Source organism: Saccostrea echinata, unplaced genomic scaffold (genome assembly GCF_033153115.1).
Source record: "Saccostrea echinata isolate AGI-Se365-2 ecotype Australia unplaced genomic scaffold, CSIRO_AGI_Sech_v1 ptg000025l, whole genome shotgun sequence".
NCBI classification, from domain to species: Eukaryota; Metazoa; Mollusca; class Bivalvia; order Ostreida; family Ostreidae; genus Saccostrea; species Saccostrea echinata.
Window position 1 is genome coordinate 8,253,907 of NW_026889774.1, and position 26,425 is coordinate 8,280,331.

Consider the following 26,425-nt stretch of genomic DNA (forward strand, 5'->3'; position numbering starts at 1 on the left):
GATTTATCATTATCAATCGAAGTATGACCTATATATTTTCGTGAAAAAGACTGAGGAGGCAGCGAGCGTAGGAATATGAAAACTTTTTATTTGCTTTTCTGGGGAAAAAGTGATTTTCTTAAAATCTTTTAACGTTAATTTTGTTTTCTTTAACGTATTAAATATACATGATTATTCTTAACATTTGTTGTAATGTTGTATCTACTGATCATGAATGGAACTATTTTCTTCGGAGCAATTGTGTGAAGAGTACCTGACTTTAGTAATATATCTTGAATAGATAATATGCACTGATCGAATATATTAAAAAATAAGGTGTCGAAACATCCTATGATTCTAAACAACCTCGAGTCGAAATAGCACGGTATACCGCCTGAGCGAGGAAAAAAAACATTATGCTAATGCTTAATGTAGCAGATCATGTAGGTTTGATTATCGTGCAGTACTGAATCCTTACTTTTTATTGACGGTGAGTAAAATACTACTTTTGTTATTATCAAATTGTGATACATATAGTTTTATTTAGTTAATTTTTTTTTTTTGGAAATTTATGCAAACAGGCCGACGTTCAACTAGGGCATCGCGTCATTTTGATTTAAATGAGTGATGATTTATATATATACCAGGGGCCAACCTAGTATATAGGTCCCTGTTTATACCTTTATATACTAATAAAACATTTACCAAACCATACGTCTGCTGGGGGAAATGCGCCTGCCGAGAAAATTTGTATGTGTAGACACGGAAAACATTATTTCAAATGTTCATATCTTTTCACCAAATTTCGTTTCCCAACCAGTTTCAGAGTAAAGTATTTCTCTTGACACAAAAATTGTAAGTCCTGTAACAATTCTAGCTGCAGATAGTTGAATTCTTTCAAGCTTTCCGGCATCATGGTTAGAGCAGCCATCCCAAACAATAGAAGCGTATTCGAGCAGCATCAGGGGGTGATTTAAAAAAACAACAACATTTTTTTCAGCCTTTTCTTTCATATTCCTCTCAATTTGAGTATGCTGATTTCAAAATTACCAACCATTTCATAATATCTCTTCTCATTGCATCGCAATTAACAGACAGACATGGGTACCCTCTCTCAAATTCAAGAGGCAATTTTTTTGACTTTTAAAAATATCTGACCTCACATAAATTATGTACGGTGGTACATTTAAGACACGTAATAATTTTTTTTAAGATACCAGGAAATATTTATCTCATGAAAACGGAAAATTATCTCGTGAAAACGACATAATATCTCGTGAAAAAGAGATATTATCTCGTGAAACAACATAATATCTCGTGAAAATGACTTATTTTCTCGTTTAAACGACATAATATCTTGTGAAAACGAGATAATATCTCGTTTTAACGAGATATTATCTCGTGAAAACGACATATTATCTAGTGAAAACGAAATATTATCTCGTGAAAACAAAATGATATTTTGTGAAAATGACTTATTATCTCGTGGAAACGAGAAATCTCGTGAAAACGAGGTATAATCTTGTGTGAATTAAAATTTTAGAAAATCATATTATTTCCCAAAATTGATTATTAAAATTTTTCCCCAATTTCACTTATATACTTATTATATATGGATCATGCTTTCTTTCATATCCAAGTAGTTTTCTGCAGCTAGATTTGAGAAACTATTTCTTCTGGTATATTGTATTGTGAGCTATATTAATTAATGTCCCTCTGACAAGACAATGTGCTATCCTGAAATACTTATTATTGCCTTTCCAAATCTATTAAATTTGTCAGTGATTGAGATAGATTACAATAAATATGTTAATATAATATTATATATTATTAAATAAAAGTTGCAATGAGCATGTATACTAAGTTACACATCCATAGTTACATTATAATTATACATTATATTGTGTAACCCTGTGCAATTTCAATCAAAATTTCCCCTATACCTGAGCTTAAGATACAGATCAAGTTTGAGTTTCATTCCTGTTGATCAAATTAAAAAGAGTTATGACCATATTTGCCTTTTTTTTCAAACTGTTTTACATAACATATATTTGCTGAATATCAACGTTGGTTGGGATCTAGTCTCCTTAAGGGGATGAAGGACACATGGTCACATGACTCGATCTGTTTAACTACGTCATAGTCTCCGTTTATATAAGTGCAAAATGTGTAAACCATCAGTTCTTGTATTAATATTTGACAATTTGTTTACTTTGATTACCATCTTATGTATAAAAAATAAAAAGTTGAAACATTCTTGTAAACATTAACAAATTATGAAATTGTTTGATCCACTCCTCTGTTTCCCTAAACTGCGTATCCAACAAGTCGGTGACGTCATACACGATCTGTTAGTACAGCAAGATCATACTCGGTGATTTCAGGGGCGGTATTATTATGTAAAAACAGGTCATAATCAGTATGTGATGAAATATTTTGAGAAATGGGGAACACAGAAATTATTTTTGCATTGCTGAAGACGGAAATCTTATGTAGGTATATCTTATTTCGCTATTTAGCTTACGTGTGACGTCATAGTTGGTTTTTCCCGTACTCGAGAAATGTAAACATGACACGGTTTTGTCATGCTTATGCCTTCTTTCACGAAGTCCTGTGCAATATTGAGGTCAGCTTCACCATTCGAAATTTTTACAGTTAATCAATAATACGAAGGACTTGCATTTCAAGGTAAATTTAAAAATATTGAATGATAGAATTTTTTGTAAATTACGTTTTATGTTGTTTAAGTTGTCTTAAAAAGTACGTAATTTTCCCTATCCAGATGCAGAGTGATAGAAGAAACTCGCTTTTTCGAATTTTAAACCCTGTTCATACTCTGAAATATTTTAAAAGATAAATGTCCACTTACATATTTTTTATAAATGCTTAAAAAATCCCATTGTGGACAGAGTAATGAGTCCGGAAACATGGAGAATTAAAAGTCCCCTTAGATACATGTAGTGTAGGACATAGTATTTGTCAATCAATATCTCAAAAATAAGGCCAGAAACCTAATGATATTTCTGCTTTAAGATATGTGGGACATACTTAATTAGAAATATACAAAATATAAAATAAATTGAATGACAAGTATTTTTTCAGCTCAAGGTCCTTCTTCCCCTTAATGCAACATTTTTTTTTATCTAGGAGCTGTAGTTTTTGTATTCTGGAATTTCTAAATATTTTTTTAATGAGGCCAAACAAAAAAATATGTGTGGTTCCGGTTACACTTCCAAAAAAATTAGGGTAGGTAGACCTGTAGGGATTTTTTTTTTTTTTTTAACAAAATGATTTTCTTAATTTTTTCTAAATAATACCTATCACTGCTTTGCAAATGGCATTTAGATATGGTGTGATAATATACTAGTCAATGTTGGTAGGGGACACCTACATGCTAGCTTGCTTTGGATTTAACACTATTAATCACTATGTTTTGCAAGGAGGCCGTCATTGCTGAAACTAAAACTTAAACTAGAGCCATTGATGGAAATCAGGAAAAATTCCGGAAAAAAATGCCAAAAAAAGTTTAGGGTCGGGGGTATAAAATAGGGAAGGTCGGGTAACCGGAACCACACATATTTTTTTATTTGGCCTGATCTTTTAAACCAGATGAAAGCATTCCTTAATGACATCCTCTCTTGTACACTCTTCATCCATATTTGACAACGAATAGCAAAATACTAAATCAGGTTGTTCAATGTATGTAACAAAATTTAAAGTCGAAGAAATATGTTGTTTTCACGACATAATAAGTCGTTTTCACGAGATATTATGTCGTTTTCAGAAGATAATATGTCATTTTCACGAGATAATATATCGTTTTCCCGAGAAAGTAAGTCGCTTTCACGAGATAATATCTCGTTTTCACAAGATAATATCTCGTATATTTGCGAGGCTTGACAAGCAAATATACACCATTTCAATGAGTTGGATAAAGCAAAAATCAAATCACACAATTTTATATATTCTTTTTATCTCATACAATTTTTGTTTTGAACTTCAACCCGATCGATGATGCTAACATTTATGATGTCGCACTGTTGACAGTGATTTTTCTACACCCAATTTAGGTCCGAATATCGGCCCTTTCCCCTATCAAAAATTACCGATTTTTCCCCCCGTTTCTGTTCCTATTTTCCCAAAGCAAAACTGATGTTGTTTTTGTTATGTTAGATTTTTCATGTACAACTTATCGTAAATGGAATGCTATTGCTCTCGGTCATTCAGACTCTTAAAATAATAGTAAGGAACAGCAGATTACTTTGTGCATTTACAAGACTTGGAAAAACACATGGTCATGTCAAACTTGTTGTGTAAATACATCGTAAGAAAGTGTAATGTGCATGTGAACCGGCAAAACATAGCTTTATTTGTAAATCCAAGTACTAGAAACTCTACAATAAGCATCCCTGATTCCACGAAAATCAAACTGTTTCTACATCCGGCAGATACATCTAGTATTGCAGAGAAATGGCAACAATATGATTAGTTAGGGTAATTAAAAAGCTATAATAATTAGTTTGAAAAATAAATGATATTTGTCATAAATCATGTCAGTTTATTTTATCTTCAATGGCTAATACGAGAAAGATTTTCTCTTATGTCTACTATTATGGGGAAAAAAAATGGAAATATAGGTTGGTCACAATTGATAACAACTTTCAAAGATTAAAAAAAAAAGGTTAAGAATTTAGAACTGTGTCTAATTTGTTATTTTTTAGCAAATAAATTGAATAAATGATGTCACATTTACTTATATACCAGTATTTTATTTTACCTGCCAATTAAGTTTAAATTTCAATCTTTTTGATTTTTCCCAATTTGATACAAATGTCGATGATTTTTCCAAATTGTAAAGGCCCAGGCCCCTTTTAAAAAATGTAGAAAAATCAGAGGTTGACGTTGACATGCAGAAAGAATATTTGTAGATCTGACAAGACTGTCTTGGAATCTTTTAAAAACATAAGTGACAATCTTTTGGAGATTTATTTCATACAAAACTTTTTTTCTGGAAGTAAGGACTAAGGAATCATGATTCGTCCTCTGAAATCATTCTGTGTACGGCAGTGCTAGGCTACTTGTAGATGCATGATAAGTTATATAGTTAGTATAAGGTAAGAAAGCATTGTTGAAAGTAGCTAGACTTTCCTGCATGGTTGAAGGAATATTCCAACTACAACTTAACTGCTAGGTCTAATGTTTCCTATGAGAGCGATTGTGAGTGTGTGTGTGTGTAGTCAGTACATTGATAAATTTTGACATTTCACTGAAGTGTAATGAGTTTTTCTTGTTTTTAACGAACATTTTTGCTCATTAGCATTCATTTGATAACACAGAACTTTCACAATTAGAAGTTTCAATAAATTTACATCTTGAAGCGAGGCCAATTGATTGTGTCGAAATCGGAAGTGCTATTGATATGGCCAAAATAAAATTATTGTTTGTTTGGAATTGCCTCCCGCCTCATTGAAATGACCCCTCCTGGAAAAATTTTATTGCCAAAATATAAGAAGATTTTTTTTATTCAATCAATTCTTGGCTTGTTACCACATGTGCAACCCAATCACTTAATAAGTGTAGGATCTAAGCAAAATGGGGTTCCTGGTTGATGGGAGATACTCTTTACTAAAAGGCAGAAAATAATGTGTTCATTCCTTGTTGAGATTTTTAACATCAATTTTTAATTAAACTTTAATTTTGAAAAAAAATAAAATAATTTCCCTCCCTCCCTCCTGGGTCTGAAACCTCCCAGGTCAAACAAACAATTTTTAGCTCACCAGAGCAGAAGGCTCAAGTGAGCTTTTCTGACCGGCGTCTGTCTGTCTGTAAACTTTTAACATTTTCGACTTCTTCTCAAGAACCACTGGGCCAATTTCAACAAAACTTGCAACAAAGTATCCTTTGGTGAAGGGGATTCAGGTTTGTTCAAATGAAGGGCCACACCCTCTTTCAAGGGGAGATAATAAAGAATTAGTGAAAATTTAATAGCATCTTTTAAAAATCTTCTTCTCAAGAACCACTGGGCCAGGAAAGATGAAACTCATGTGGAAACACCCTCAGGTAGTGTAGATTCAAGTTTGTTCAAATCATGACCCCCGGGGGTAGGGCGGGGCCACAATGGAGGATCAAAGTTTTACATAGAAATATATAGGAAAAATCTTTAAAAATCTTCTTCTCAAGAACAGCAAAGCCATGATGATTCATAGTTATATGGAAGCATCCTCAGGTAGTGTAGATTCAAGTTTGTTCTAATCATGACCCCTTTGGGTAGGGTGGGGCCACAATGGAGGATCAAAGTTTTACATAGAAATATATAGGAAAAACCTTTAATAATCTTCTTCTCAAGAACAGCAAAGCCATGATGAGTCAAATTTATATGGAAGCATGCTCAGGTAGTGTAGATTCAAATTTATTCAAATCATGACCCCCGGGGGTAGGGTGGGGCCACTATGGAGGATTAAAGTTTAACATATAAATATATAGGAAAAATTTTAAAAATCTTCTTCTCAGGAACAGCAAAGCCCTGATTAGTCATATTTATATGGAAGCATGCTCAGGTAGTGTAGATTCTACTTTGTTCAAATCATGACCCCCGGGGGTAGGATGGGGCCACAATGGAGGATCAAAGTTATAAATAGAAATATTTAGGAAAATATCTACCTCTGAGTAGTATCCACCACACGTATGAGATAAGTAAGATATATGTACTGATTGTTCTTTATCCCTTACATTGATAAAAAGATTTTTAAAATTGTGTAATTAATATAATTTGAGACTATAAAAATCTACATTGATCATACTTTTTAGAATCACTATCGTCTCTTTATATCTCACCTTTTTAGGTCACCTGAGTCACTCGGGTGACCTATTGCTATCCGTTTTTGTCCGTCGGTGTGCATCGTGCGATGTGCGTTAGCATTTGAACATTTTTAGCTTCTTCTCTGAAACCGCTCAACCAATTTCAACCAAATTTGGCATTTAGCATCTATGGGTGAAGGGGAACAAAAATTATGAATTTCATGGTCCCTGCCCCCCTGGGGCCTGAGGGGTGGGGCTAAAACCACCAAAATTAATGCAATCTTTAAAATCTTCTTCTTTACTGCTGGACATCTAGCAGTCAAACTGTTGGCATGATTGTAATAAGCATTGAGCCCTCTACCAAAATTTTGAAATTCATGGCCCCAGGGTCAGGGGTTCTGGTGCTAGGGCGGGGCTATATAGATCATATAGTGAAACTGCATTATTTCTTTGAAAATCTTCTTCTCAGCTCCTGGGTATTAAATAAACTAACTAAGTAGATCTATATAGTTATGGTGAGTAAGAGTGTCTCTTCCAAAATTGTGAAATTCATGGCCCCAGGGGCAGGGGTTCTGGTGTTAGGGTGGGGCTCTATTGATTATATAGTGAAAATGCATTAGTTCTTTGAAAATCTTCTCTGCTCCTGGGTATTAAATAAAGTAACTAAGTATATAGTTATGATATACAAGAGTGTGCCTCTTCCAAAATTGTGAATTTCATGGCCCCAGGGTCAGGGGTTCTGGTGTTAGGGCGGGGCTTTATTGATTATATAGTGAAAATGGATTAATTCTTTGAAAATCTTCTTCTCTGCTCCTGGGTATTAAATACAGTAACTAAGTACATAGTTATGATGAGCAAGAGTGCCTCTTCCAAAATTGTAAATTTCATGGCCCCAGGGTCAGGGGTTCTGGTGTTAGGGCAGGGCTCTATTTATTATATAGTGAAAATGCATTAATTCATTGAAAATCTTCTTCTCTGCTTCTGGGTATTAAATTAACTAAGTACATAGTTAGGATGAGCAAGAGTTCCTCTTCCAAAATTGTGAATTTCATGGCCCCTGGGTGAGAGGTTCTGGTGTTAGGATGGGGCTCTATTGATGATATAGTGAAAATGCATTAATTCTTTGAAAATCTTCTTCTCTATTCCTGGGTATTATTTAAACAAACTAAGTACATTGTTATGATAAGCAAGGATGCCTCTTCAAAGTTGTGAAATTCATGGCCCTGGGGACAGGAGTTCTGGTGCTAGGTTGGGGCTATATAGATCCTATAGTGAAGGTGAATTATTTTTAGCTCACCTGAGCCGAAGGCTCAAGTGAGCTTTTCTGATCACATTTTGTCTGTCGTCCGTCCATCCGTCTGTCTGTCCCTCTGTCTGTCTAGCTGTCCGTCCGTCTGTAAACTTTTCACATTTTTGACTTCTTCTCAAGAACCACTGGGCCAATTTTGACCAAACTTGGTACAAAGCATCCTTGGGTGAAGGGGAATTTAAATTGTTAAAATGAAGGGCCAAGTCCCCTCACAAGCTGAGATAATCAAGAGAAGACAAAAATAGGGTGGGGTCATTAAAAAATCTTCTTCTCAAGAACCACAGGGCCAGTAAAGCTGAAACTTATATGGAAGCATCCTGGGGTAGTGTAGATTCTAAATTGTTCAAATCATGACCCCCGGGGGTAGGGCGGGGCCACAATGTGGAATCAATGTTTTACATAGAAATATATAGGAAAAATCTTTAAAAATCTTCTTCTCAAGAACCACTGGGCCAGAAAAGCTGAAACTTATGTGGAAGCATCCTGGGATAGTGTAGATTTTAAATTGTTAAAATCATGACCCCAGGGGGTAGGGCGGGGCCACAATAGGGAATCCAAGTTTTACATTGAAATATATAGGAAAAATCTATAAAAATCTTCTTCTCAAGAACCACAGAGCCAAAAAAGCTGAAACTTATGTGGAAGCATCCTGGGATAGTGTAGATTTTAAATTGTTCAAATCATGACCCCCGGGGGTAGGGCGGGGCCACAATAGGGAATCCAAGTTTTACATTGAAATATATAGGAAAAATCTTCTTCTCAAGAACCACTTGGCCAGAAAAGCTGAAACTTATGTGGAAGCATCCTGGGATAGTGTAGATTCTAAATTTTTAAAATCATGACCCCCGGGGGTAGGGCGGGGCCACAATAGGGAATCCAAGTTTTACATTGAAATATATAAGAAAAATCTTGAAAAATCTTCTTCTCAAGAACCATTAGGCAAGAAAAGCTGAAACTTATGTTGAAGCATCCAGGGATAGTGTAGATTTTAAATTGTTCAAATCATGACCCCCGGGGGTAGGGCGGGGCCACAATAGGGAATCCAAGTTTTACATTGAAATATATAGGAAAAATCTTCTTCTCAAGAACCACTTGGCCAGAAAAGCTGAAACTTATGTGGAAGCATCCTGGGATAGTGTAGATTCTAAATTTTTAAAATCATGACCCCCGGGGGTAGGGCGGGGCCACAATAGGGAATCCAAGTTTTACATTGAAATATATAAGAAAAATCTTGAAAAATCTTCTTCTCAAGAACCATTAGGCAAGAAAAGCTGAAACTTATGTGGAAGTATCCTGGGGTAGTGTAGATTCTAAATTGCTCAAATTATGACCCCCGGGGTAGGGCGGGGCCACAATAGGGAATCCAAGTTTTACATTGAAATAAATAGGAAAAATCTATAAAAATCTTCTCAAGAACCATTAGGCAAGAAAAGCTGAAACTTATGTGGAAGTATCCAGGGGTAGTGTAGATTCTAAATTGTTCAAATCATGACCCCCGGGGATAGGGCGGGGCCACAATAGGGAATCCATGTTTTACATTGAAATATGTAAGAAAAATCTTGAAAAATTTTCTTCACAAGAACAACTGGGCCAGAAAAGGTGAAACTTATGTGGAAGCATCCTGGGGTAGTGTTGATGCTAAATTGTTAAAATCATGACCCTCGGGGTAGGGCGGGGCCACAATAGGGAATCCAAGTTTTACATTGAAATATATAGGAAAAATCTTCTTCTCAAGAACAACTGGGCCAGAAAAACTGAAACTTATGTGGAAGCATTCTGGGATAGTGTAGATTTTTAATTGTTAAAATCATGACCCCCGGGGGTAGGGCAGGGCCACAATAAGTATTAGAAGGGGGTAAATCTGGTAAAGAACAGCATGGCCAAAGTTACTCAGGTGAGCAATGTGGTCCATGGGCCTCTTGTTTTGAAAATCTTCTTCTCTGCCCCTGGGTATTGTTTAAACAAACTAAGTACATTGTTATGATACGCAAGGATGCCTCTTCCAAAATTGTGAATTTTATGACACCAGCTTTAAGGGTTCTGGTGAAGGGGGGGGGGGGGGGGCGGGGGGGGGGGGTTCTATTGATTATAAAGTGAAAAAGCAAAATTTCTTTGAAAATATTCTTTTCTGCTTCTGGTTAAAAAAGCAAAGAAGCTAAGTGTATAGTTATGATGAGCAAGAGTGCTTCTTCCAGAGTAGTGAATTTCATGACCCCTGGGTCAGATGTGCTGGTGAGAGGGTGGGGCTCTTGATAATATAATGAAAATGCATTAATTCTATTAAATAATTCTGTTTGCTCCTTAGTGTTAAGCAGATAAACAAAGTGATTAGTTATGATGAGCAAACTTATGGTCCCAGGGTCAGAAGCTCTGATGTTTTTTTTTTGGGGGGGGGGGGGTGGAGCTCTATTTATATAGTGAATCTGTAGTAAAAATGCATTATTTCTTTAAAAATCTTCTTGGCACCTGTGCATCTCTGAGGCAAACAGAGTAAAAGTTTTTATAAGGAAGGGAATTTTTACCAGATTTTTGAACATCTGGACCATTTGGTCAAGTGTTCGGTCCTGGCCAGGGCTCTATTAGTTTGTATTCTACTGAGAGGAGTTATTCCCCTTTGCCATTTACTTTTGATAATTTATCACTGTAAATAATGTACTTGAAAGGTAAATAGAATAAGAGAATTATGCAAAAACTTACAAAAAGTACTTTTATAGTTTTAATTATCAGATAGACTTGTAAGTAGTAGATAAATGAAAATGAGACAAAAATAACTTGTCTTATTAAATATTCATCAAGGACCAAGAGAGGCCAATGTAAGAGATTTCAACATGGGATTAAAATAGTACAGAAGCATTGATAATTTGTTAATATACTGTATGGTAATAGTGATAAATGGGGAACAGATTAGAACCAAATTTATGAACTGTTAGTGAATATTAAGACCAATTATTTTGTTGATCATGATCACCCTATTTTTCTTGCTTTTGGGCAACAAAGCTTTACCTTTCAGTTCATTTTATACTCTATGCATCCTTTAAATTGTTGTATTATACTCAGGTGACCATTAAAGCCCTTGGGCCTCTTGTTTACTTTTTATTATTTAATATTTTATTTATCTATATAGGCTAGCGCAAATTAATTTATTATGATAAAGCTGCAGCCTTTACATAACTGACCATGGTCTCTTCATCACGGGAATCGGACATAATTCAATTTTCAAGACAGTGTAAGAGATATCAGATAAACAGAATTGTCGTTCTTTATAACTTGCAAGATAATGCCATTAAAGAACAGAATGAAATGTTTTCATATGTTTGTAAAATAAATATAATATATTTTCCGAAGATAACAACAGGAAAACTCACTGATCCAGAAATATCGGCGATTTAATGCATTACTGTTAGTATACACATTAGAGTTATCGTTCATGTTTGTTCAACCATACTGGGCGAAAAATAAAATTTACATTATTCCCCGAGCATATACTTATTACCTTAGTATTTAAGGATATATGCAACGTACCTTAATTAATGATAATTTTTCAAGATATTTCTTAATTATGTTCCCCAAACGAAGTTTGGGAACATATTGTTTTTACTCTGTTTCTTATTATTAGGTCTTCCGTTTTCAACGGAAGACCTATAGTGATTCTACTGTTTCTTATTATTATTCTTATTCTTATTTTTTTGACTTTCTAATTTTGTGCACGCGATTTCTCAAAGACTGTTGGATGGATTTACATGAAATTTTCAGGAAAAGTGTGTGGTAACATGAACTTGATCTATCTGAGAGATTTTTTGGAAATTCCCTTCCGGTGCCAAGTTACAGACCATTTTCTGATTTCAAAATGACATTTTGTCCGCGGATAATCTCAAGAACGACAGGAGATATCAATGTGAAACTTTCAGGGATTATAGTTCTTGGTAGGTACTAGCCGGGTCGCTCCTTTTCGTTCGTCGTCGGCACTTCCGGTTGCTTACGGAAGTGATCAAAGAAATCGTTAAATTTCAACTTTCCTTTTTTAAATCAATACTTACATCACATTATTGCATCTCTTTTGTAGTTTCGAAATATGTTGGTCCCACCGGAAACAAAAACGTCAACTTCCGGTTATAAGAGAAAAACTACATAATTTGAGTATTTTTCTTTCCCATTAATATCTTTTGTAGATAAAGTATTTGAAATGAATTTTAGATATGTTATTCAGACTCAAAATGTCTAGAGCAACGTTAAATATCTTTGTAAAATTCACTTCCGGTCGCGTGTTTTCCTGTCCTCAAAATGAGAAGTTGTCTCAGCAAGATCTCGGAAACGGTAAGAGATTATGACACCAAACTTATATGAGCAACAGATCTTAGTATGTAGGCAAAACCATTCCGGTTCAGAGCGTCAGCAGTCACTTCCGGTCGTCACAGGAAGTGATCAAAGAAATCGAAAATTTCAACTTTTCTTTTTTTAATTAAGAATTGCATCACTTTATTGCATCTTTTTCGCAGATTCGAAAGATGTTCGTCCCACTGGAAACAAAAACGACAACTTCCGGTTAGAAGAGAAAACTAAATAATTTGAGTTTTTTAATTTCCCGTAAATATTCTTTATAGATTAAGTATTTGAAATGAATTTTAAATGTGCTATTCAGAGTGCAAATGTCTAGAGTAACCTTAAATATTTTTTTCAAAAACTTCACTTCCGGTCGCGTGTTTTCCTGTCCTCAAAATGAGAAGTTGTCTGAGCGAGATCTCAAAAACAGGTAAAAAATTAAAACACCAAAATTTTAAGAGTAATGGACGTTGAGGGGTAGGTGAAACCGTTTGGGTTAAACGCGTCAGTCGTCACTTCCGCTTCTCACAGGAAGAAGAAATCAAAAATTTTAACTTTTCTTTTATAAATAAAAACTTACATGACTTTATTGCATCTCTTTTGTTGTTTTGAAATATGTTAGATTCCATCGGAAACAAAAACGTCAACTTCCGGTTTTAGGAGATAAACTACGTTATTCTTATATTTAACTTTCTCATAAATATCGCTTATCAATGAAGTACCTGAAATGATTTTATGCATATTGTAGATACTGCAAATGTCTAGAGAACAGTCAGAGATTTTTTTTTTTATAAAATTCACTTCCGGTTGTGTGTTTACCTGTTCTCAAAATTAGAATTTAGTCCCACAATATTGTTCGGCAACAGTGAACGACTGAGGACTAAAACTTTCAGGACTGATATTCAGTCATCAGTTGATTTGAATCGTGAGAAAATCTTGCATCGCCGTTACTTCCGGTCGTGAAAGGAAGTGATTTAAAAAAGTGAATGGTTAATGGTTAGCATGTTGGATTTTCACGCTGACGATTAGGGTTGAATCTCCAGAGTGTCTGAATTTCTTTTATCATTTTTTCAGCTTGAATTTTCGTTTTTATTTTCAGAATCGGACGGAAGACCTCTCATTGCTCGCAATGAGTTTCTAGTTATTATTATTATTATTATTATTATTCTTTTTTTCTACTTTCTTCTCCGGTACTTTTTTGTCCGGGAGTGTTCTCATAGAACCACTCATCCGATTGACATGAAACCTTTTTAGGGTTAATAGGCATGTTGTGAAGGTGTTCGGAACGAAGGTCATTTTGTGCGCACATGCATGCACGTGCGCGCGCGTGCGATGAGTGAAATGACTGATATACTTGATGAAGCCGTAACTTTTATATTTCTTGATGAATTGCTTTGAAACTCAAAGTATAAAGATATATTAGTAGTCTAGACAAGATAACATGGTCAAATTAGCGTGAACTCACGCGCATGCACGTGCGCTCTTCTCTGATTGGCTGGTACAAAAATCTCAATAATTTCCTTGTTTTTTGACAAAATACTTTGAAATTTTGAATATAAGTATATATTATGAAGTGCTACAACATGTTATATAGGAAATTTCTTGAAAACACGCGCATGCAGGTGTGCTGCAATCTGATTGGTTGAAACTTTAAATGTCTATAACTCCCTTGGTTTTCAACAAAACAGAATGAAATTTACGACATGGATAGGCACATAGAGCCCCCACATTATGATACTATCAAAATTGAATGCAAGGCCATGCATGCGCTTGTGCTGAATTCTGATTGGCTAATACCTAAAGGGTTACATCTCTTTTATTTTTCAATGAGATCCTTTAATATTTAACACAAATGTATGTATTGTGAGACACTATAAGAAAATTAATGTGAAAAATGTAGAAAACATGTGCAAGCACATGCGCTGAAATTTGATTGGCTAATACCCATATGGCTATATCTGAGTAGTTTCCAATGAAATACCCTTAAAAATAAAGTGTCCATCTATATTACTAAAGTATTGTCTAATTTATTTAAGCTTGTAGGGAATGGAGCATCATAAGGGATTGGGGAGTCGTTTGGGGAACATCTGTAACGGTTCCCGTTACAATTAGCACTAGTTTAAGATTAAAGTGCCATCAGGTGTCTGTAGACAAAAAATCAGCATGTATTACCAGGGGTTTTGAAAAGATATCAATTGATGAAAATTCTTGTATAATTCAAAGAAAAATATACAAAAATTACTAAACATATATACTAGATGTTTTGTTATGCCCTGCCATGAATATGGCCGGGGCATATAGTGTTTGTCATGTCCGTCTTCCGTCCTTCCGTTTGTCTTTCCGTCACACTTTGCATTTAGCTCTGTTCAAAGCTCAGTTTCAAAGAAACTATCAAAGATATTTTTATCAAACTTTTATCATATGCTGATAGATATTGATGAGAGCTTTGCAACTGCATCAACATTTTTTTACCTTGACCTTTCATTTGACCTTGACCTCACTTTTCCTAAATTAGTGTTTAGCTCAGTTTTAAAGATACCATTTAAGATAGTGTAATCAAACTTTATATGTTGATACATACTGATGTAAGCTATTCAACTGCATTAACATTTTTTGACCTTGACCATTCCTTTGACCTTGACCTCAGTTTTCTTAAATTAGTGTTTAGCTCAGTTTTAATGAAATCATTCAAGATATTTTTATCAAACTTCATATGCTGATACATACTGATGAGAGCTTTTCAACTGCTTCAATATTTTTTTACCTTGACTTTTCCTTTGACCTTGACCTTACTTTTCTTAAAAAAATGTTTAGCTCAGTTTTAAAGATACCATTCAATACAGTGTTATCAAACTTCATATGTTTGTACATACTGATAAGAGCTATTCAACTGCATCAACATTTTTGACCTTGACCATTCCTTTGACCTTGACCTCACTTTTCTTAAATTAGTGTCAAACTTCATATGCTGATAAATACTGATGTAAGCTATTCAAATGCATCATTTTTTTTTTTACCTTGACCTTTCCTTTGACCTTAACTTTATTTATTTTAAATTAGTGTTTAGCTCAGTTTTAAATAAACCATTCAAAATATTTTTATCAAACTGAGATTATATAAAAGATCTAATTTTTAAATTTTGTTAAACTGTAAAAATATGAATAATTATTTTTTTAAAAAATTGATCAGGATCAGTCTCGCGAATAATGGGGGTATGGATATTTATACTGATCAATTTGTGCACAAAATTTACAAGTATTTTAAAAATGCAATTACTGAGGAAAACTGTATCAGCACCGTAACTTTAGAGTGCATGTACAGTGTATATGCATACTCATAATGTCGGTATGTTTTGGGTGAATTTTTTTTTTTTAAAATAACCTTGTTAAAGCAGAATTACGATGATATCGTCATAAACTCGGGTATTCCATATTTATATCGTTTTTAATCAATTTTCTTGTTTCAGATTGTAGAGAGCGAGCATTCAAAGACACCGACATTTTTCATTAATCCACATTCATCATGAACTTAAATTTCCCCTTGTTTATTTGAAAAGAAGGGGAGGTTACTCGTAAGCTGAGTATTTTCCCCAAATTTTTATTTTACATAATTTTATGGGCCTGTTAACATTTTTTTTATTGTAGGAAGCTTTAGGTGACTCAATGTAATTAAATTAATATGCTATGCTTACTTCTAAATTGTACAATTTCACTGGGAATAAAAGACCACATTTTCATAATACACTTCAATAACAGCATGTATCATTTCCTTTTGTCACATATCATGTATGTATCAAACAGGAATAAGATGATTTTTTGTTCCTAAAGTGGAGGGGGAAATCTTGATTTCTATGAAGTATTCACATACATGTTAGCCTACTCAGACCTCAAAAGAGATAGCAATGCACGCATTGTTTTAATTACGCAACGATTTAAGAAGATATATATGTAAGTAATGCCTAAATTGACTACTGCCATAATTAAACTTGTATATCAACTGCAATGATGAAGACAAAAACACCTTTAACATAAATTATGTCTATAAATATAGATATTTTTCATGCTCATTACTTTGGCTTTGAATGGCAGCTTAATTTAGCTTTTTGAAGAGTGATCTTAGTTGATATAGCCTGGAAGCATGATTCTGAATGTTCATTCAGTTGTCAAATACAGCGAATGGTGACATTATTTAGCCTAATTCAGATCTAGAACTAGTTCTTATCTTTCGTTAAAAAAAATGGATTTCCCACAATCACCGAAAACGAAAGAAGAGATGCAAATAAAGTTTTATAAATGAATGCTGATTCCCTTTTTAGCTCACCTCGACAAAGTCGAGATGAGCTTATGCTATACTGTCCGCGTTAGCGTCGGCGTCCCGGTTAAAGTTTTAGGAGCAAGTCCATTCCCAAGTAACTATAAGCCGTACTGGGACCAAACTTGCATGGATGATGCATCTAGGGATGGACACTACCACACTTGCTTCGGATGCTGGATCTGACCTAGATTTCCCAGATGAGTGACCAGGTTAAAGTTTTTGGAGCAGGTCCATATGCAAGTAACTATTAGCCCTACCTGGACCAAACTTGCATGGATGATGGATCTAGGGACGGACACTACCACACTTGCTTCGGATGCTGGATCCGACCTAGATTTTCCAGTTGAGTGACTAGGTTAAAGTTTTTGGAGCAGGTCCATTCCCAAGTAACTATAAGCTCTACCTTGAACAAACTTGCATGGATGATGCATCTAGGGATGGACACTACCACACTTGCTCCGGATGCTGGATTCGACCTAGATTTTCCACATGAGTGAATTTTAGCCATATTTTAACCAAATTAGCATGGATGATGTAGCTAGGGATGGTCACTTCCAGACTTGCTTACGATTCTGAATCTGACCTACATTTTCCAGATGAGTGACCAGGATAATTTTTTTGGAGTAGCTATATAACATTATGGCCTGTTATGATTAAACTTGCATAGATGGTGCATCTAAGGATGAAAACTTCCAGACTTACTTTGGATGTTGGAACTGACCAAAATTTTCTTGATTAGTAAACAGGATAAACGTTTTTTGAACAGGTCTATTTCCAAGTAACTATAAGTCGTACTTAAACCAAACTTCCATGGACATTGATCTTGGGATGTCCACTAAATAAAAAAAAATATGTGAAATTTGCCTTACTTAAAGATAACATTCGTGGAGGTGAGCTTCGTAATCATTGATTACCTATGTTTTACTTTACTGAACGATGACAAAAGTTTTCACCCACTTCTGAAATACTATATCTCCCTTTTTCTTGGCGGGGATGTCGACGAAATTTATCGTGACCAGTGTAATCACGGAGATTGGTGCACCTGTCATTGTCAAACACGTGCTTGAAATCTGTGTAAACATCGGATAAAAAAAAGCGTTTGAATGCTCCCAGTTCAAATCACGCTATTTCTAACGAGATTTTATGACGAGTGACCTTAAAAATGGCTACCCAAGCGAACCAAAAAATGAAAAATGGATTTTGTAGAAAAATGGTAGATTTACGAATAAAAGCGGTAGGCGGGAGATGGAGTAAAAAAAAGCGGTAGACTTCCGCCGGTACAGAGTTAACAAGTATGGGTATTCATTAGGATCATCCTACAATGAAAAGCTCTCGTTTTCAGTTGCTGTGCTTAATTAACGACTCGCTCAAACAGAGTCGACTGCACTGTACAATCACAGTGCTCATCTGAAAACATCATCACATCTATCTTGAAGATCTTGAAGATTGACCTATTTTTCAAACAAAAAAAAATATTTGATTTTTAACTTTTGATTGAGAAAAGATAGGGCTTTCATATTTGAAATGTGCCTGTGACAAGACGTTTCCGAACATGTTCTGATTTTTGACCTCTTGATCTTGACCTTGTGTTTGACCTAATTTTCAAAAAATTTTGCTTTGGCGATTACTTTTGAATGAGATATGATAAGGCATTCATATTTGACAAGTGCATTACCTGTGTCAACATGTTTCTGAATGTGCAGTAATATTTGACAGCGTGACCTTGACCTTCAAGTTTGACCCAATTTCAAACATTTTATCAGTGTTGCTAACTTTTGAAGGAGCGAAGATAGGGCATTTATATTTCGTACGTGCATTACCTGTGACAGGCATTTCCAAATGTGCTATGATTTTTAACCCCATGACACTGACCTTGAAGTTTAATCTAATTTTCAAGAATTTTAACATTGCTGATAATTTTTGATCGAGAGAACATATGGCATTTACATTTGACATGTGCATTACCTGTTTCAAGACCTTTCCGATTGTATACTCTGGTTTTTGACCTCATGGCCTTAACTTTAACCAGAGTTATTAAAAGTATATACTGAAGCAAATATAGATGACTTTGGAACACCCCCCCCCCCTCCCCCCAGAAAACGTGGACCCTACCATCACCACCACGAAATACAGTAGGTGTTGCACGTTTGGGAAGGGATTTTATTAATTATTATTATTTGTTTGTTTGTTTGTTTGTCAAGAAATTTTTGGGTTAGAATTTTTTTTAACTGGGAAGGACCCCTCCTGGAAAAAAATTCCTGGATCCGCGCCTGCTACTTATCAAAATTTAACCCTGACCATAACCCTTATGCTCCAGAAGAGACAAGGCTTTTATATTTTTTTCACATGTCCATTACTTGTGAGAAGACTTCTCGGATTGTGTTATAATAATTGACCTCACGACCTTGATTTTGAAGTTTGATGTAGTTTTGAGAAGCTATAGTCTTCGCCATAACTGTTATTAATTCAATAATTTATGTCTTGTTTGGTATGAGACAAAGCGGGACACATACAAGATAGTTACAAAATTCCATAAATAATGGCATCACATCCACTAGGACACCGAAATTGGGGAACCACAATTGTTTGAATTTGCTTGTTATACCTTATGCATAGGCTTAATATCTAATACATGTCTTTATATTGTTGACTTATGGCGTACAAATCAAGTTTAAATTTTTTTGTCAATCCATTTTCACAAAAATGTAGCGACTGTACATGCTTATCGTTCTCAAGCCACTGCTTTTGTGTCGACTCTGTTTCCACAAATAGAATGGGCACATGTTTTGCAACAGTGATGACTGTCTTTACCTTAATTTAGATCGTTTGACAGAAAACTAATCAGTGGATAGAAAATTTAAATTAAATGTAATGGTGTCATCAAATAGCATACATGTACAGTGATCATCTAGTCGGCATCTTCTCACAATCCTAAATTATGAAATATAAGGTGTCAGTGATTTGACTGCTTGAAATTCTTTTCTTTTTTTCAGGTAACAAAATTCTGCAAAAAAATGGAGAAATGCAAAAGCTTTTATGAAAAGCATGAAGGATGTGTAGGCGGAGCATTTGAAAAATTTGGTGGTTTTGTCTCGAGGCATCCAATAAAAATACTCATTATTTGCATAGTTGTAAATCTTGCTCTTTTGATTGGTATAAAAAATTTATCTGTTGAAAATGATATTGAGATTTTGTACACACCAGAGAACAGTCAGGCATTCAAAGACCGAGATTTTTTGAAAAATGTCTATTCTGATCCAACAACAAGTAATTTCCAGTCTTATCAACTAGCGACATATGGGAGATATGCAGACATTATGATTATTTCAAGGGATAAATTAAATATTATGAACCAAACTTTTATTGATGAAATGAATAATGTTGATAGATACATCCAAACTTCAATAAATTTTACGGATGTGAGTGGCTTGTCTTACAAATACCCTGAAATATGTGCATTGGACAATACTGGATGCCACATTCGTGGTAGCACCATTCTGAAGGCAAATTTCCAGAAAGAGTTTGTCTCTGGAAATGTATCTTTTCCCTATTTCAACTCTCACCTGATTTCTTCTCATTTTGCAAAGGCTGAAGATAAAGATGGAAAACTTGTATCAACAATTGGGGTAAAATTGCGATATTACCTCAGACAAAATACATCAGTGTCTAAAAAGTGGGAAAGAACATATTTAAAATGCATTTCTCAATTGAAAACGAACAACACCGACATAGCTTTTGCAACTTCAGATTCACTAGGAAGAGAACTTAACAAAAATGTAAATGGTGATGTGAAGTATTTCATTATAACATTTACATTGATGATGACTTACGCTTGTCTGGCTTCAGGATCATCGAAATTGAATAACATTGGAAACAGAGCAAATTTAGGAATAGCAGGAGTGATAACCCCAGTCTTAGGGATTGGGTCTGCTCTTGGATTTCTAAGTGCAGTCGGAGTCAAATTTACAAGTATTGTCGGTGTAATGCCGTTTTTAATCGTTGGTAGGTATAAGCTGCTATATTTATAAACATACCACAATAGTATTGCAATAATTTTCCAGTTTCCTACTATTTGAAGTGTTTTGGGGTTTATTATAGAGGAAGTATCTACGAAATCTATTACAAAAATATGTACAGTATTTATGTATATTTTTTTTTTTACAGGAATAGGCATTGATGACATGTTTATATTGATGTCTGGGATGGCAGATGCACCACCACTGAAAACTGCATCAGTAGAGAAAAGGATGGAATACATGTTGAAAAAATCTGGAATAACCATTACAATTACATCCATAACAGACCTGCTGGCGTTTTTAATTGGTGCAACTTCTGTCTTCATTAGCATTAGAAATTTCTGTATTTATACAGGTAATTATGGTCCAAAGCACCCCCCAAAAATTAAGTTTTATTTGCAAAATAATTCATTGAGTAACGTCTAATTTTTTTGCAGGTGTTGCTGTATTGTTCTGCTATCTCAATCAATTATTTTTCTTTTCCCCGGCAATTTGCCTGAATGAGATTAGGACGAAACAAAAGAGACATTACTGTTTGTGTTGTTTAAAATTAAATTCGGAAGAAACAGATGGGGATGAGCAGAAAAAGAATTGTTCCTCTGGTAGCATCCCGGAGAAACGAGAGGATGTGGAGAGTTTCCTGGAAAAATATCCGAAACAAATTGCTATCAAATTATTATCATATAGTGCAGGAAAAATTGCCATATGCATTTCATTTGCAATATATTTAAGCTTGTCTATTTACGGGACAGTAAATTTTGAGCAAGGTTTGAGTACGTTTAATTTAGTTGCGGAAGATTCTTATTTTCATAAGTACAGCAAATGGGAGGAAGAGTATTTCAGAGCTGATCCACCAATAACATTGTGTATAAAACAGGAAGAAAATTATTCACTTAAATCAACCCAAAACATTATTATGAATATATTGGCCAAAGCTAAGAAATGTTCGGGTATAGATGGAAACTTTGAAATTAATTGGCTAAAACAATATCAGCTATCTCCCTTTTATAGTAATAAATCTGAGTCACAATTTGTAAATGGTCTGCGTACATTTTTAAGCTATGCAAAAATATTTTCAAATGATATAGTTTTTGATGCAAGTGGAACTAAAATTCTGTCTTCAAAATTTTATTTAAAAGCCAAGGATTTAAAAACTACTGATTCTCGAGGGTCTTTAATGCTTCAACTCCGAGCGATATCAAAGAATGGTAGAATCTCCTGTTTTTTCTATGCGCCAGCTTTTATTTTTTATGAACAGTACGTCCAGATAATGCCAAGTACTTTAAAAACTGTGGGCATAGCCATTGTTGCCATGTTGGTTGTAACATCCTTGCTAATGCCAAAACCTATAATTGTAATCATTGTAGCTCTAAATCTAATCAGCATTCTCCTTGGTGTTGTTGGTTTCATGTACTACTGGAATCTTACATTGAGTTCAATCACAATGATCCATCTCGTTATGAGTGTTGGATTTTCAGTGGATTTTAGTGTACATGTTTCTCATGCATTTTTATCTGTCCGACTGGAGGAGGATGTAATTAAAAAAGCTCTTGATAAGTCTGGAGGACCTGTAATTAATGCGGCTTTGTCGTCTTTGCTTGGAATCTCAATGTTAGCTTTTTCCAACAGCTACGTGTTTGTCTCTTTTGGAAAAGTTATGTTTCTAGTTGTTATTATAGGATTACTTCATGCAGTTTTTTTTCTGCCCCTTGTTTTATACATAATAACCATTTCAGGTAGTAAAACACAACATTCTTCAAAAAAAGTAGATGAAATGGAATGTGAAGCATTTAAAAAGAATGAAAAAGTATAAATAAGGGTAAGATTTAAAATTTAAAAGGTAAATGTGGTGCCCATCCTAATTTGTAATCGTGCAAAAGTATATACAGGAAGAATTATTTTTACACAAATGCTTGTAGAATTTTAGCAACTTTTGCTCTATGCCATGTAAAAATTAGTTGAATGAAGATTATGTCCGTTTTTTAGCTCTACTGATCAGAGACCAGAAGAGCATATGCGATAGTAGTATGTCCGTCGTCCGTCCGTCTATCTGTATCAATTTTTCGAAATGCTACTCGTCCTACAGTTTTGGTCTGATTCCAATATAACTTGGCACACAAGTAGGCTACACATGAATTCAATATATTGTTTTTTTATTTCGATAAACGGTTTTACCATGGTTACTAAGAATAGAAATTTCTGTAAAATATCTCAGAAGACTTCCTCTACAGTTTTAGTCTGATTGCAATAAATCTTGCTACAAAAAGAGACTTGACCAAGGATCATTATTCTGTTTATTGCTGTTCCAAAGTTTGGAGTCCTATGCTACTTTTTCTCTTCCTTTATGATAAGTACAAACCAGTAGAGCTACAGTCTCATCAGAGACATCTGGTATTTATTTAAACAAATGCTTCTGCCTATGCTGTACATTAAAAATCTGTTTATGTCAAATTCAAACAGAAATCTAGAACTATATGTATATATTCAATTACGTTTTGTATTCAAATCCAATGTCACATTGCAGTTCAACGAGTTCAATTTACTGCAAGACTTTCTGATGAAAGTTTGAACTCGTAAGTGTACTGAAAAAATTGCCGGTGTTCTACTATTGCACCAACTTCAAAATCACAAGAGTAGTTATTTCTGACGGTTTTCCAAAGTTTTTTTTTCATAGTTTTGTGTACCAGGATATAGGATAAATAATTTTTAATTAAAAATTAAAAGGCAAAAACCCCAAATTTGTACATATATGTATGTATATTTTTTTTAAATAAAAGTCTATCAGGCATGCTAAACCTCAACCATTACTAATTTTATCATAATTAATTTATCACTGACCAGCACAATAATCAAACTCCTGTAAGGCTCTCTAAAAATTATACTTGTAACTAAAAATTTCTTCGAATATAGAATAAATGAAGAAAGTTGAATCAAAATATCTACATGTATTTCATATTTAATAGACGGAAGACTAGCAGTGTGAATTGAGCTACCCTTGATGAAATGTGTGTACAGGTAATTTATTTTTCTTGATTTGTCAACCCCCATTCAATCACAAATTATACTATGCGTATGCACGAGAGAAACAAAGTAAATTACCTGTACATCTGATGATATTCTGGGAATTCAGCAACTTAAACAGATTTATTGCTTATGTCTATGTAGTTTTGTTTGTTTAAAAAGTTTCGAAATGGTAGTACTACTTGTAGTGTACATGTTTATTACTGTACAATGCAGTGTCAAGAAGGAAACCGATTTAGCTGTCTGAAAAACCCTGCATGTTCCTCTAGGAATATAAATTACTGGTATTATTATTTGATGCGATATTTCCCTACGCAATAGTTTATTTGTTCAGAAAAACCTAAACGAGAAAGTATATTTTTGACTATCTCTGGGACATCTCTGTATTCTTTAAAAATATGATTTAAAAAAAAAAAATAAAACACTCCTAACGCATTTCGAATTCGTGGAGAGAAGACCCAAATAAAAGAAAAAAATACAGACACGAATTTTGCATTAATTTCCTCGCATGACTATACTCAAATACATATTCTGTTCAAACCAAGTATGGTACATTCAGGCTATTTCATAAATACCTAGAACGTGTTCTAGTCAATGACTAGATTATGAAAAATCTGTATAAATCACATATGATTTTTTTTTCTCTTGCGTGCCCGGAGTCTTGCCGAATTCCTACAAATTTTGAACACAGAACGATCGGATGACTCCATAGTATAGTTCGATAATATTTAGCGATGTACATTCTTAATACCTCCATTTATGACACAATCTAAAATTATCTAAAATTGGAGAGAGAAAAATGATAGTTTTTTGGTGCTAGGAGTTATTGAATTTGCACATAAATTCCGCTCACCTCTATTTCCAATTGCTATTATTGCAACAGATGAAAAACAACACCAAATCTAGTCAAGTATTAAAGTAAGTTGCTTCATTAAAGATTAAAAAAAAAAAACGGTTTAAAATGAACTTGATATTACATGTTTTTTCTGTTGGATTTTTTCCCCCCTTATTTTAATGTCTTGCTTACCGGTGATTGAAATCAGTTTTGTCAAAAGGTCGTTATGTTTATTGATATATGTATTTTTTATCTGTTTTTGAAAGCTTAATAAAATGTTTGTTACACTGAGGTTCATTGTATGTTGTTTTTGAACTGGATACACTTAGTCGCCCAACTCTGGTGACCTTTTAATTTACATTCTGTGTGTGTATATTGTGCACAAACTTTTAATTTTTTCTCTAGAGCCACTTGGCAAAATTCAAATTTACCTGCATGAAGCATTCTTGGATGGAGGAGATTCAAGTATTTTCAAAACGAAGGGCCACAACCTTTTCAAGGGTAGATAATTAAGAAATGTTGAAAATGTAATTTAAAAATCTTCCTCTCAAGAACCAGTTGGTATGTCAGAAATGATAAATTTATATGAACGCTTTCTTACATATCGTAATTTCAGATATGTTCTAAGCATGACCCGCTAGGGATGGGGCTTGCCCAAAAAGGATAAAAGTTTAACATTTGAAAATATAAGAAACAAGATGTGTTTGTGAAACACTGATGCCCCGTATTACAGTTCATGGAGAAGTTTAAAGTTTCTCAAATGCAAGTCGAACTCCAAGGTCAAGACATAAAAAATCTTAGTACCCAAAGAAAGATCTTGTCACAAAGAATACACCTGTGTAATAAAGTAAAGCCCTTGCATCAACCATTCAGAAATTATGGCCAAGGTTGATTTTCAAAATTAGATAAAATTCCAAGGTTAACGTCATGAGGTTCAAAAATTGGTACTTTAAAAAGGTGTTGTCACAAGGAATACACCTATGAAATATGACAGCCAGAGCACCAACCGTTCAAATGTTATGTCCAAGTTAAGCGTTTTCAAAAGTAGGTCAAACTCCAAGGCCATGCAAGGTCAAAATTGTTGGTACTCAAGGAAAGGTCTTGTCTCAAGAAATACACATGTGATGTATGAAAGCCCAAGTTTTAACCATTCAAAACTAATGGCCAAGGTTAAAGTTTTTCAAAAGTTAGGTAAACTCCAAGGAAAAAGTTGTTGGTACCCAAGGAAAGATCTTGTCACAAGGAATACACATGTGAAATATGAAAGCCCTGGTGTGAATTTCTCAAAACGTATTGCCAATGGCCCAATGTTCAAGTTTTTCAAAAGTATGTCAAACTCCAAAGGTCTAAAAGTAAAAAATCTTTGTAGTTTTTTGTACCCAAGGAAAGGTCTAGTCACAAGAATTACACTTGTGATATATCAAAGCCAATACACCGAGCGTTTAAAAGTTGTGGCCAAGGTTAAAGTTTTTTCAAGAGTAAGTCAAACTTTAAGGTTAAAAGGTCAAAATTGTTGTACCCAGAGGAAGGTCTTGTCACAAGGAATACTCGTGCGAAGTATGAAAGCCCTCTCTCAACTGTTCAAAAGTTATGTCAAAGGTTAATGTTTGGTAAAATAAAAAAAGTGGGTCAAACTCCGAGGTCAAGAGGTCAAATGTTGGTAACAAAAGAAAGGTCTTGTTACAAGAAATACACGTGAAATATGAAAGCCATAGCTCTAACCGATCAGAAGTTAAAGCCAAGGTTAAAATTTTACGGACAAACAGAAAGACGGACGGAAGGACTTCGATTATAGGGGCATAAAAAAGTTTTAAAATATTAATCCTCTTCTTA

At 34.3% G+C, this 26,425-nt stretch overlaps 2 protein-coding genes across 2 annotated transcripts in view; one reads left to right on the plus strand and one right to left on the minus strand.

Annotated features, from left to right (window-relative positions):
- LOC133191938 (heat shock 70 kDa protein 12A-like) overlaps positions 1-26,425 on the minus strand; it is a 206,647-nt gene that overhangs the window by 113,276 nt on the left and 66,946 nt on the right. The gene's annotated exons all lie outside the window — the stretch shown is intronic.
- LOC133192570 (patched domain-containing protein 3-like) lies at positions 400-24,884 on the plus strand. Its single transcript, XM_061328562.1, has 4 exons — positions 400-469; positions 19,714-20,722; positions 20,885-21,091; positions 21,174-24,884. The coding sequence occupies exons 2-4, from the start codon at positions 19,735-19,737 to the stop codon at positions 22,547-22,549; spliced, it is 2,571 nt and encodes an 856-aa protein (XP_061184546.1). The 5' UTR covers positions 400-469; positions 19,714-19,734; the 3' UTR covers positions 22,550-24,884.